General features: G+C 34.9%; 1 protein-coding gene across 2 annotated transcripts in view; it reads right to left on the reverse strand.

Annotated features, from left to right (window-relative positions):
* The window catches only part of LOC110669048 (protein kinase and PP2C-like domain-containing protein), a 40,251-nt gene that overhangs the window by 13,009 nt on the left and 13,724 nt on the right, over positions 1-13,518 (reverse strand). Inside the window, exons 6-11 of one of the 2 annotated variants that reach the window (XM_021830507.2) lie at positions 10,091-10,142; positions 8,167-8,716; positions 7,411-7,480; positions 7,103-7,322; positions 6,908-7,012; positions 6,118-6,213 (exon numbers count right to left, since the gene is read on the reverse strand). In XM_021830507.2, the coding sequence (XP_021686199.2) occupies positions 6,118-6,213; positions 6,908-7,012; positions 7,103-7,322; positions 7,411-7,480; positions 8,167-8,716; positions 10,091-10,142 (1,093 nt within the window). The remainder of the gene's footprint in view (positions 1-6,117; positions 6,214-6,907; positions 7,013-7,102; positions 7,323-7,410; positions 7,481-8,166; positions 8,717-10,090; positions 10,143-13,518) is intronic. The other variant, XM_058147191.1, reaches the window with a different exon arrangement.

The following is a 13,518-nucleotide window of genomic DNA, read 5'->3' on the forward strand; positions in this document are numbered from 1 at the left end:
CACATCAGAGATAGACTCAAGGCTGCATCAGATCACCAGAAATCCTATATTGATCTGAAAAGGTGAGATATTGAGTATACAATGAGTGAAAAGGTATTCCTCAAGGTTTCCCCTTAGAAGAAGATTATGAGATTTGGCAGAAAGGGGAAATTGATTCCTCGCTTTATTGGACCATATGAGGTTCTGGAGAGAGTGGGTCCTTTGGCATGTAGATTGGCACTACCTCCAGAGTTAGGAAAGATACATAATGTTTTCCATGTATCCATATTAAGGAGGTACAGATCAGACCCCTCTCATGTGCTACCTGTTGAAGAGATTAAGGTGAATTCAGGCCTCACTTATGAGAAAGAGCCTATTGAGATTCTGGTATATGAGGTAAAACAGCTGAAGAACAAGCAGATACCACTGGTGATAGTGCTATAGAACCATCATTCAGGCCAGGAAGCTACTTGGGAGGGCGAGGAATATATGAAAAGACAGCACCCACAGCTGTTCAGAGACTGACACCAAGTAAAATTTCAAGACAAAATTTATTTTAAGGGAGGGAGAATTGTAACATCCCTACATGCATAGTCCTATATATTTTACTGTTCCGGTAACCGGTGTCGGTCCGGACAGTCAAAAGGCTTAGAACCATAATTAAACCATTTAGAAAAGCCAGAAACAAAAATTAATAGCAATTATATAAAGGTTAAATGTAAATTAAAGAAAATAAGGTATAATGGGTTAAATGAGCCAAGGCCACAGCGATGGGTGATCAAAACGGGAAGTAACTGCGAGGTCAGTCGCTGCCCTATTTTCGAGTGGGTAATTGTGACACCTTAGGCCTAAGAATTATTGCGAAGCTAAGGGTATTATGAAAACCACAGAAAAGAACCAAGAACTAGTTCAAATAATCGAATCAGGATTCCGGAAGTAATCAAATGTTACTGGAAAAATGAATCAGACCGGTAAGGGGCAATTTGATCAATTCACCCTTAGAGGTGACTTTTGGCCTAAATGCCCAATAAAATGTAGGAAATTAAAATATTGAAAATTAAATTCAAAGAGAAGAGGTGAGAGAAAAAGAGAAAGAAAAGGAAAAATTCAAAAAAGAAAAGCTTTATGATATCATGCATGACACAAGCATGATGCAATAAATTTAAATTTTAAAATATTGAAAATTTTGAGATAATTTTTAACAATTATAAGACAAATAAAAAAAAAGGAAAAGTGTCATCTTCTCCCAATTGCCGTCCCAACTCTCTCTCTCTCTCTCTTCTCTCACCCATTTTCCTCCATTAAAGCTTATATTAAGCTTTTGTAAACCTTAAAATTAGCCATAAATTTCCTAAATTTCTTAGTTAAAAATTGTAATTGAGTCTTGATAAGAAGATTGGAGAAGAAAAATCCAAGGAAGAAGTGAAGAATTCCTCCATTAAAGCTTATATTAAGCTTTTTTAAACCCTAAAATTAGCCATAAATCTCCTAAATTCCTTAGTTAAAAATTGTAATTGAGTCTTGATAAGAAGATTGGAGAAGAAAAATCCAAGGAAGAAGTGAAGAATTGAAAAAGGGAAAAGCTACACCTAAGGTTAGTGTTGATTCTTCTACTCTTCTCTTTACAACCATACTTATACACTTTAATTAAGTAGGAAATTGTTGAAAAATGGAACAAAAATGATAAGTTAAAGGACATAGTGAAATTCGACCAGCCATGGAAGAGGTGTGATTGGAGTGAATTAAATGGAATTAAATGTGTAATTAGGCTTAACTAAGTAGGTGAAGGTGATTTGTAAGCTTTAATTTGAATGATTTGTGCAAATGGGTGAATTAGAGTTCTTGGCCATTGAAAATTGTGAGAAAAATTGGGAATGGGAATTTGGGGAAATGAGGGAATTTGACCTAATTGAGACTTAAAATGGTTAATTGGTGTGAAATGAAGAGTGATTGAATGGTTTGAATTGGAATGGAATGGTGAGTGTGTAAAGGTCAATGCTGGCAGCTTGACCCTTGCCCATTCAAATGAGTATAACTGGAAATTGGTTACTCCAATTAGTGTGAGGTCAATTGGAGATGAAAATTAAGACCCAACGCTATAATTTTTATGTAGAAACCTTGCCCTAAAACTGACCTTATGTTAGTGAAAAACTAGGTCAAATCCGGATTAGACACACTGCAACTGTATAAAACTGACCATATGAACAGTATATGTTCAAATGATCATAACTTGGTGTAGAAATGTCCAAATGACCCGATTTTTACACCATTGTAAAGCTATGACATAGTACTATAACTTTCATAAAGAACACAAACCCAAATTCTGTCCATAACTAAGTCAAACTGTCAACCAAAGTTGGTTGCTTAAAACTGCCAGAACCAAAATGGTACCTAAAATTCTGGGTTTTAACCAGTCTGGCCAGCCACCTTAGAAATGACATAACTTGAGCTACAAAACTCCAAATAGAGTGATTCAAAGAGGGAATTAAAGTTAAGACATTAAGGAGCAACTTTGATGAAGGAAAATTGACCAAATTCCCACTGTAAAAAGACCAATGGAACAGTACAAGTAAGTGACCCAAAAATGAATTTTGGAAGTTACACTTAGGGAGATTACAGCCATACAACCGGCTATGTTATATGGTAGTGAGTGTTGGGCACTGAAGGAGTCGTATGAGTCTAAGATAAGAGTTGCAGAGATGAGAATGTTAAGGTGGATGAGTAGCCATACTAGACTAGATAAAGTCCGTAATGAGAGTATTAGAGAAAAGGTAGGAGTGGTGCCAATCGAGGATAAATTGAGAGAAGGAAGATTGAGGTGGTTTGGTCATGTGAAGCGTAGACATACGGAGGCTCCAATAAGACAAGTAGAGCACATTAGGTTAGAGGATAGAAAGAAAAAAAAGGGTAGACCTAAATTGACTTGGAGGAGAGCAGTACAATATGACCCACAAGCATTACACATATCTGAGGATTTAACCCAAAATCGTTTAGAGTGGAGAAAGCGAATCCATATTTAGACCCCAAATTTTTGTGATAAAGGCTTAATTGAGTTGAGTTGAGTCACTTAAGGAGATTAGAAATTCAATTGGCAAATCAATGCCAACATAATTGTGACCCAAAATGTGGTATGTGGGTGCAATTACAGTTAACAAACCTATTTAGTATGAAAAAGTCAACATTTTGATCAATTGGTCAAATGAATAGTAACCATCAACATACCACATACAAAGAGCTCAAAACTTAGGAGAAAATTATAAGAGAAATTTAGTATGCATATAATTAGTGTTGAATTAATTGTGGGAAATGGTTTAGATGAGTATTGAGACGTTTCTAATTTTGTGTTTCAATAGAAGAAGTGACCAGAAAGGATAAGGAAAAAGTGAGTCAAGGCCTAGAGGCGACTCATACGAGGTTTGTGCACAATAAATTTTGATTTATTGTTTTCTACTTGAAAACTTGTTTAGATGTGCATTGTGAACTATTTGTATTAATTATGGGTTTCGAGAAATGTCGTGTTGCCTAATTGTGAATTGAAATTCGAAATGAAAATTTGCTTAATGTTTGAATGAAATGTTTGAATAATTTGATTTTGAATTGGTTTTGGATTCACACTTAGCACGACAGTATCATTATATTCCTCTTCCATTTATGGGGTTGAGATAGACTATTTTCCTCCCTCTCTGGCTTGCCAGTTGAGGTTAAGATCGGATGAGTACTCATATAGCTAGCTAGCCACCTCCCTCATTGATTTCGATTAGTGGGGTTGAGATTGCTTTGTCGTGGTGTACAATACAGCATTGATCAAAAATTTTGTGTCATGATTTAAATTGTGTATGAATTGCAACACTGTGAAAATGGTATTATAAAAGTCGACTTCAATCTCATGAATTATGATTGTGAAATGGTTTAAATATATGCTTATTGATGTATGTTTTGATATTTAATATCTTTAAATTTTTATTGTGCACCACTGAGTAAAAATTACTCAGCGATGACTTTTATTTGCTATTGCAGATAAGAGAAAGGATAAAGCAGCAGAGTGAACTGCTTAGGTGACAGGGGAGCCCAGTTGAGGATTTTGTACCGGTATATTATTTATACCCTTATAATTTAGTTTGATGTAAATATTTTTTATTCATATGTATCCATTACACTAATTAAGCAATTGCATAGTAAAAATTGTAATGATATTATTTTTTGTTTTCCTTATTGTAAATCAAGACTTTAGTATGTAAATTAAATTAAATGAAATATAATTAATGTTTATTTCAAATGTGTTGAATTAAGAATTGATGGATATGAAAAATGTATTGAGTTTGTGTTGATGGAAATGAATTTGTGTTGAAATTATATTGAGTTGAGAAATGTTGGAATTGAAAATGAGAAAAATATATTGAAATTGCTTTCTTTTCAGGTCTTTGAAGAACTGTTTTCTTAAAATACAGCCGGCACTCTGTCAAAATTTTTTTAAAATTTGCGAAAAATAAAATTGACCAAATTTCTTACTTATAATTTAAACTCCAATTAAAGGCTTTTAAATAATGCTTTAACATTATTTTACCATTTAAAATGAATTGAAATGATTTAAAATCCCTTGTACTGTATTTAATGAGTTATCATTAGACGAAGTTCGGTAATTCATTGGGTATACTACGAGATCATGTTATGCCTTACGGAGGGGTAAGGTGTGACAGCATGTCCGTTTATGTAGCCCTATGTTGAGAGGGTGAACCACATAAATATTGGTGTTTTGTGCGTTTGTTTTATTTCTTTGCAGTTTACACACTTCCGCGATGCATAACAAATTAGTATCAGAGCATGGGAATGATATTGGTGAGTTTGGTTGAAGGTGGAGCTGCTGCGACATGTAAAAGTCGCAGCGATGCATAACAAATTAGTATCAGAGCATGAGAATGATATTGGTGAGTTTGGTTGAAGGTGGAGCTGCTGCGACATGTAAAAGTCGCACATGCAATAATGGTAATGATGGAGAGTTAAAATTGAAGTGGAGCTCTTGATGCAAAATGAAGAAGAATGATTACGAGAAAATTTTTTGAAAAAAGAAGCAAGTTACAGCCAAGATGAAAATTTGAGAGATTGATGATTTGAAGTGTTCAAGCTCAAGTATAGAGATGTGATGATTGAAGGCACCCAAGAATTTGAGGTATGCAACGGTTAATAGATTTTAAGTCAAGGTAGAGATTGTTAGAATTATGACTCAAAATCCTAGTAAGATTTGAAGAGATATTTTCCTAATTTGAGTATGAGAAATATTCCTCAATAGGATAGTGGAATATTTCCTATATAAAGTAGAACTCTTATTTTAGTATTATTCTTAAATTGAGTGGGACTCCTAAATAGATCAGAATTGAGAGAATTAACACTATAAATAGGAAAATGGTGGAAAGGATTATTTGGCTTTCAGCTCATAGAGTGAGGTTATTGACCATTGTAGAGAGGGGTCTGCCCATTGATAAGGGGCACTTGCCCATTGCAATGGAGAGAGGCTTTGGTCTAAGGTGGAGTAAGGACATAGAATTCAAGAGGAATGAATTCTTGTCCATTAGTGAGAGGGCTCTTGCCCATATAGTTGAAGGCACCATTTGTGGTGTAGTGTTGTAATAGTAAATATATTGGGTTATGTCTAGAGAAGACTGAAAGGGACTAACTAATATATTTACTATGAGTATTTTGATGTTATATGAGTTCTCTTGGGTATAATTAGGTGGATGCTTGTAACGATGATTTATTATTGTTGATAGTGAAAGATAGCATACCCGCGGATGTAACCCTATGTTGAGAGGGTGAATCAAGTAAATATTAGTGTTTTGTGTGTTTGTTTTATTTCTTTGCAGTTTACACACTTCCATAGTGCATAACAAAGGTTTTGGAGCTGTTTAAAGTTGCAGGTCTACACCATAAACAGTACCCACAAACAGCATTTCAGGCCAAATATTAGAGAACTTGACACAGATTAATGTACAATTTAGGGTTTCGATAAAAAGTTTCAAGGGTTTGACATGGATAAGAAAAGGGGAAATTACTATTTACCCTCTTAAGGTTTGAGACAATACACTAGTCAATCTCAGCCTTTTTAAAATTGCATAGTTATGTCAATAAAAAGATGAACGTTACCAAAAATTCATCCTCTGCTGACAAAGTGGTTTCAGTTATCTCAGGTTCTGCAGTTACAGCAGGCTTCAAATCGTCATCACCAATGGAGCGAGTGACCTGATTAGCGAAGTGAATTAATCAATCAGGGGAAGAAGAAAGAAGAAGAAGAAAAAATGTAAACCAAAACCTTCTAGTTGTAAAGCTGCCAACTTTTCCTATTCTGCATTAATTTCAAAAGAATTTTTCCTATTCCTTGGATCATAAAAAACTTTAATTTATAGTTTTAGTGAATTCTTTAACTATAGATATTGTTGTATAATTTCTTTGGCAGTGTCCTGTAGGGAAAACATTGCAAATTCATTGCCACAATATTTTATCATCTAACATTTCAGTCTATCTCATTTGTCATTGTAATTGCAGCTGATACCATAAAAAGTTGGAATTCCAGATATTTGGTCCAAAAATCAATTGGAATGTTCACCAAAATTATGCACCCATTTCTTTCTTTTCTTCCCAAAAACTCTGCAATTGAGAACCATTTAATTTTATGAAAATAAAGTTTGACAACCAAAAGGAAATGGTAAATACTGATTAGCTGTTGCTAGTCTACAAATGGCAATCATATACAAAGGAATTACTGGTTTACAATCAGAAGCTGCATATCATTATTATCATACAAATTTTATTTCCAGTTTGAGCAATCCACCAGAGTTGTGGGTAAATGAAACTAGAGAAATAAAGAAATTGGATAGAAGTACAACATTTTATATAATAGGATGACAAAAAAATCATGAAAAGTGAAGAAGAAAACCTGGAGCGCAGCAGGACCAACCCTCCAAGTATCAACTTGCCATTTAACCTGTCCCCCTGCACTAATAACACGCTCCCTTTCCTCAAGACAACTTGCAACGTGATCCTAATATGTTAAAGTCAATTAGTTTCACAATATACCTAACAAGAAAACATAAGCAATAAAACAGAATTTGTTTAAACCAGTTCACCTCACCTTACTTAAAGGAAAGGCATCGCCAGCACGACACAAAATTGTCCTGCAATCACCAGCATTAGCAACAAAAAGCTTGTTTCTAACTATTAAAGCTGCAACAGCAGCGCAGCCAGGATGCCAGTCTTTCTGAACAACTCCCTTAGATTTACGGTGAGAATCGAGTTCATTTCGAAATGCAGCATCTGTACTAACAAATGCTTCAAATAATGCATCAATGGGACTGCATCCACACAAAAAAGTTAGTTACTTGAAGGACTTGTATCATGCGTATAAATGCTGAAAGAATAGTCCCCCAAAGAGGAACAAACCTTCTTATAGAAGCTAAACTCTGCAGAAATCCTGGCAAAGCCTGAACTGAAAACTCAGCTGCTGCTGCACCTGCATGCAATGCAGTCACAACTATACCATCAATATATAAAAATAGCATTAGAATTAAATGAACAAAACAGGCTGAGGAAGAATGACTGTGACACTAGTAGGATATTAGAAAACTTAGCAAGTCTTACATTCTCAGTTACCAACTTCCAGAAATTTTATCCATTGCCATTACTAACTTAAAACACCTAAAAACTAATCAAATGCCCAATCAACATGTAAAGGAATCCTTTTTTGCATGCCATTTCAGATAATAACAAGAGAAATGGCTAAACATGGTAGACCGATTCTTTGCACTGCAAGATACACACAACTTGCTGTCCCACATCAGATCACAGAATGCTCAGCAGAAATTTTGCAATATAAAATTCTTTGGTCAATGTAAGCCACATTTTCAAGGATTTTCTTCCACGAGATTTGCTTAAAAAATGGAAAATATGATGGTGGGAAGCAACTTTCGAAGGAAAGATCATCTGGAAATTATAAAAGATCTCAGAAGTTTCTGCTCTTTTCTAGTTTTTCTTTATCTAGGAATCATTTCATCGGTGATGTCCATAAAGATTATACTAGTAACTTAGTCTCAAGTCTCCAAATTAATTGTCTACTGAACTCTAGTTGTCATTTGAACTATTCTTCCTCAAATTCAGTCTCAAAAGACCATTAGCAATGAAAGTCACCCCATAGCACACCTCTATGACCATCGAAGATGCCAAAAGCATGGATATCCTTTTCATTGCACATGTGGGGCATAAGGAAGTGTGCATCCTCCATGGTTTCCCTTCTCCCACATGTAGCAAAGGATCCCAAAGAAAGTACCGGATGATAAGCCAAAGGTTCATTCAAAGAATCAAGCCAATTATTCATATGTGAATTAACAGCTAAAGAAGCTTTCTTTGATAACTGTTTTCCCTGAGTGGACCAGTTAACACTCTCAAGAAATGTTTGAAGGTTGTTGGCACCATCAATGAACTGTTCAACCTCTAAAATAGAAGATGCTCCAGGGGCGAAATTTTCTTCCATTGATTTTTTTCTGTGCTCCAAAATTGGACAAATTTCCAAAATGATATCACTAAAAGAAGGCCTATTCTGAGGATTTTCATCCCAACACCTCTGTATCAATGTCAGCATACTTGTGGATGCCCCTGACTCAGGACCGGCAAGAACAGGTCGCAATTTACAAGACACCACTGCTGCAGTAAGTTGCTGCTCAGTATAGTTCATCTCCAATACAGTATAAGCCTGCCAGCAGTTGAGGAGTCAAACCAAACATTGTAATATTTAGGGGCTAACTTCATCTGCAATCATTAAACTTGTCACTAAATATCAAGTCAATAAATTTCAGTCTCTCAAAAATCATCTGTTTAAATTTAGAATGATAAAAGAGATAGGAGAAAATAACAAGAGAATGATTTACATGATTTGGCTACCAAGAGTCCATGTCCGCAGACACAAAACCTCAAAGGGTCCATTTCATTCACTTGTGTGTTTAACATAATATATAAGAGTCCATATTTATAATGGAAATACATGGATCGTATCAATAAGCCATAAATCACACATTTATACAAGCATTAATCAAGCCAATGATTTTGCTAATCAATCACATGATTTTCATATAATCATGAGATTCTTCAATACTCACTCTCAATTTGTGCATCGACTGATGACTAAATTCAAAACTTGTAAATGGTGAAGATGGATTATTGAATACGACCAGAATGCTCATTAGTGCTGAAATTGGACAAAAATGAAGAAATAGATGAAAGGTGAAGAAAACACAGGTTTCTCAACAATTGTAGTTGAAGTGGCTCCTTTTTTAAACATGATAGAAGACTGAGAGTGTAATCCAAACGTTTTTTTTTTTTTTTTCAATTGAAGCGTGCTGGGTATTTCCAGGAAGAAGAAAAACAAAAGGGAGAGGAGAAGAAAGAAAATAATTATATTATTTAGAAGTTTGTTTTTTCCTTTATAATAATTACAATTTAGGGTTATTGGTCATTTATGTTCATTTATCTAAGGATGTAGGTTAGAGTTATAAGTGTTATTAATCTATGTTAAGATGTAACCTCTATTAGCATTCAAGCATGAGATAGATAGGTGGAGAGACAGGCAGAGAAATAGATGAGAGAGAGAGAAGGGGGAAGAAAGTTTTAGAAAAAAAGGAACTGTGATGTGCATTTCGCATTAGCATTTAAAAATAATTTATCTCACAGAGAGCATTTTCATCAACATAGTTCAATAATACTTGTGAATAATGAGGAATTTATTGAGGAAACGTTTTAAACTTAATTGAGTAATTGATATAAACAGAAAGACTTCTAATGCAATTATGCAGAAGGTTGAAAACTGACACAGGTATAAACTTTGAGGCTATAAGTACTAGTGACTTTAAAGTGGTTTCTAGAATACAACTAATGGCAACAAATCATACACGTCTCAATTTGACATGCCAATAGCTAAAAAGGAAAATGACTATAATCTAGAACAATGAAATAGCAAAAATAATTTACATTAGAACACAAAAAGAAACTTGGAGTAGATAACTAAGGTTCAGAACATAGAAATAATAACATAAATAAATAAATGACAAGCCAAACATAAGAAAGGTCTAACCTGAGCTTCAGCACGAAGATCAGTATATGGGACAACACCAGTAAGAAGCTCACTGCAATACAATGGAAATGAAGTTTCTTGTTTAAAGGGGAGTAACAATAAATGAATAATTTTCCTTTAGCAACTCCAGAAAAGACCAAAAAATGAGAACTAGGTGAATGACAAAGCAAGAAATTGAAACCAACATGGGACAGGTAGGAGCATCAAAGTATGCTACTTTGCAGCTATAACTAGCTCTGCCTAAAGCAATATCTCCACTGTGAACTGCTTAAAGTAGTGCATTATGTAGCGTATTTTTCTTGTCCTAAACACAAGTAGATGTCCAAGCAATTAGTTAAGAAGCTTACTTTGAGTCAGTCAATCTCTCTCCATCTCTCTCACACACACATAAATTGGTGCACGCACAGAGAAAACTCAACAAAATTTATCTTGGAGTGATTAGGATCAATTGCATTTTATCATCTCTCCATTCTGCCATAACTAGAGTCATATTTTACAGGAGACTTTTACAATCAAATATTTTCTTATAACTTCAATCCAAGTCATTTTTGGGTTAACTATCTTACTGTCAAAAGGGCATAAATTTTGTGTGTATAATGCATAGTTTGCTTACAACAGCACATTTTCAACAATAAATGAAATTAATTCAATCTCTTATTTTCATTGATGATGGTAATTACTGATTACAAAGCCCTTATCAAAATGCATATATAAGTTCAAAAGCTTACCCCATAACTCGGTGCTTTGTTACATATCTATATTCTAACAGTTGCTATGGGGCCTGTGTTTTTTCTTTTATCCATTTATCACCTGAGGTTTTTGTCCCTGATCAGTTCAGTACCACATTTGGCCAATTTTGTGAATACACTTATATGGCACCAAAGTGCAAAAGAGAACAATTTATTTTAGCATGACCCATGTAACACCCGCATGGATGGCCATGTGTAAGAAAATTTCTTGACCTCTGCCAACGAGAGAGCTAGTCAATCTCACAAGTGGTGGAGGCTAGTGAGATGCACCTAGAAAAAGGCACACACCTAAGTCATAGAGTCCATGCCTGATGGAGGACCCAGTTAAAAGGTGCTAGGACCAGAAACCTATGCTCAACTGAAAGGGTGAAAAAAAATATAATTAAAAGAATCAACTTGATTGAAAAACCCCCACAATTATTATAACTTTATACATAGTTATCCCATAATGTGTCCCAGATAGTTTCAAGCTTTTGATATGAAACTCAATGCATTTTAATTACAACAAAAGGCAAGTATGTGAAGTCAGTTTCTTATGCTTTTTCCTTTCTGCCTTCTGCTTTCTGTTTATAGCATACTTAAGGGTATGTTTGGCATCCCTGTTGGAGCTGCTGTTAAGAAAATCACTATTTTAAATATATTAGGTAGATAGTATTAAAAAATTATTTAAAATTAAATTTGATGACAGTATTAACAAATGATTTAATATTAAATTTGATAAGTTTTAGTCATAAGATCACTAAAATAACTAAATAATTTTTTCCAAATTGTTTTTTGTAACAACACTTTTTTTCCAGAAAAGCAGTTTTGAGCCTCCAAAATCAATGCCTGAGGTTTCTCTTTATTCTCTGTGTCATTTCCAGCAAGCAACGAGCAATTCTTTCCTATATTCTACATTCCAAAATCTTATCATCAAAACCCTAAACATCCTTTCCCTAGCAACCTCCAATCATCGCATTCTATTTTTGAAAAACCAATAGTTTTTTTCTTAGTTTGCTTGCTGGTCACAATTTCCTGCACCCTTTTTTCTCCAATCTAGCCAGCTGCTTTTTGAACTCAAACATCAAATGATTCAGTTCAAAGTCAAATTCACACTTAACCGCTAAAAGTAAAGCCTAAAACTTATCTTTATCAGTGTCTTCAGAACTTAATTACTGCCTTATAGCCTCGTGACAGTAGTGTCCTTGCTACATGGTACAGCTTTGGGTTTTTACTCAAGCAGCAAAAAAAACCACCAGTACAGGTATATTCAGGATTGAATTCAGTTAAACATACCTATATCTTCTAACAACTATTCAAGCAACTTCATATGCCATGCATAATGTCGACAAGATGTCATCAATGGTTTATATCCATAAGAAGTCAAATTCAGCCCTTGATTCATCCAATACTTAAGTTGAACAAGGCTCTAAACTTATTTGATGTTCAATTATCTAATAGATGTAATAATGGTTCAAGGCAATAACAGACTTTAATCAAAGCTCAAAGTTCAAACAAAGGCTAAAACCACGGTTAGAGCACAACATCAATGGTACGAGGGGTATAATCCTGTTATGGAAAGTCAATCACTATGTTATGGAAAGTCAATCACTATATTATTTCTCTGTATATTTTGTATTCTGTATTCCTATTTAGAATTTCTTATTTAGGATTTCTTCCTAATTAGTAGAACACAATTATAGGAATCAATTGTATATATATACCCATGTACAGATTAATTGAAATCAATGAGAATCATCTCTTTCTACATGGTATCAGAGCAGGTCATCAATCTAAGGTGACTATTTGTTCTCACTAACCAGCTCAGGAGAGACATTGGCCACCGACCGGCCGTTTCAACCTCGATTAACATCGCCGGCGTCGTCTCAACCCCCTCATTCCACCACTGTGTGCTGTTGCCTGATCCAGTATAACCATTAAAGGACTTCTGAGGTTTGGCTCTCAGATCCTATTTTTGGTATTTGCTTGATTTGTGGTTTTGGGTTATTTTGCTGCTATAAGCACTTTGGATTAGCGTTTCGGTTAGTTTTCTTTGTCTCAACAAATGGCAGACAATAAGAATGTTATTTCTAATGTGATTCCGGTGATGACTAAGATCACGGAACACAAACTTAATGGTTCAAATTACCTGGAGTGGAGTAAGACTGTTAGGGTCTATTTGCGTAGCATTGATAAGGATGATCACCTTACTCAAGATCCACCCACTGATGATACACAACAAACTTGGCTAAGGGAGAATGCTCGGTTGTTTTTGCAGCTTCGGAACTCGATTCATAGTGAGGTAATTAGTTTAATTAATCACTGTGAATTTGTTAAGGAATTGATGGATTACTTAGATTTTCTGTATTCTGATAAAGGGAATATCTCCCGTATTTATGATGTTTGCAAGGCATTCTACCGTGCTGAGAAAGAGGATAAGTCTCTCACGGCTTATTTTATGGATTTTAAACGGGTATATGAGGAACTTAATGTATTGTTGCCTTTTAGTCCTGATGTGAAAGTTCAGCAGGCCCAACGGGAGCAATCGTCATTATGAGTTTTCTTGCAGGCCTTCCTTCAGAGTATGAGACTGCTAAATCTCAGATCCTCTCCAGTTCTGATATTTCCTCTTTGCATGAAACGTTCACACGGGTCCTTCGTACAGAGAGTACTCAATCTTCACAGCCTGCCATTAGTGCT

The sequence above is a fragment of the Hevea brasiliensis genome, chromosome 5 (assembly GCF_030052815.1).
Source record: "Hevea brasiliensis isolate MT/VB/25A 57/8 chromosome 5, ASM3005281v1, whole genome shotgun sequence".
NCBI lineage: Eukaryota > Viridiplantae > Streptophyta > Magnoliopsida > Malpighiales > Euphorbiaceae > Hevea > Hevea brasiliensis.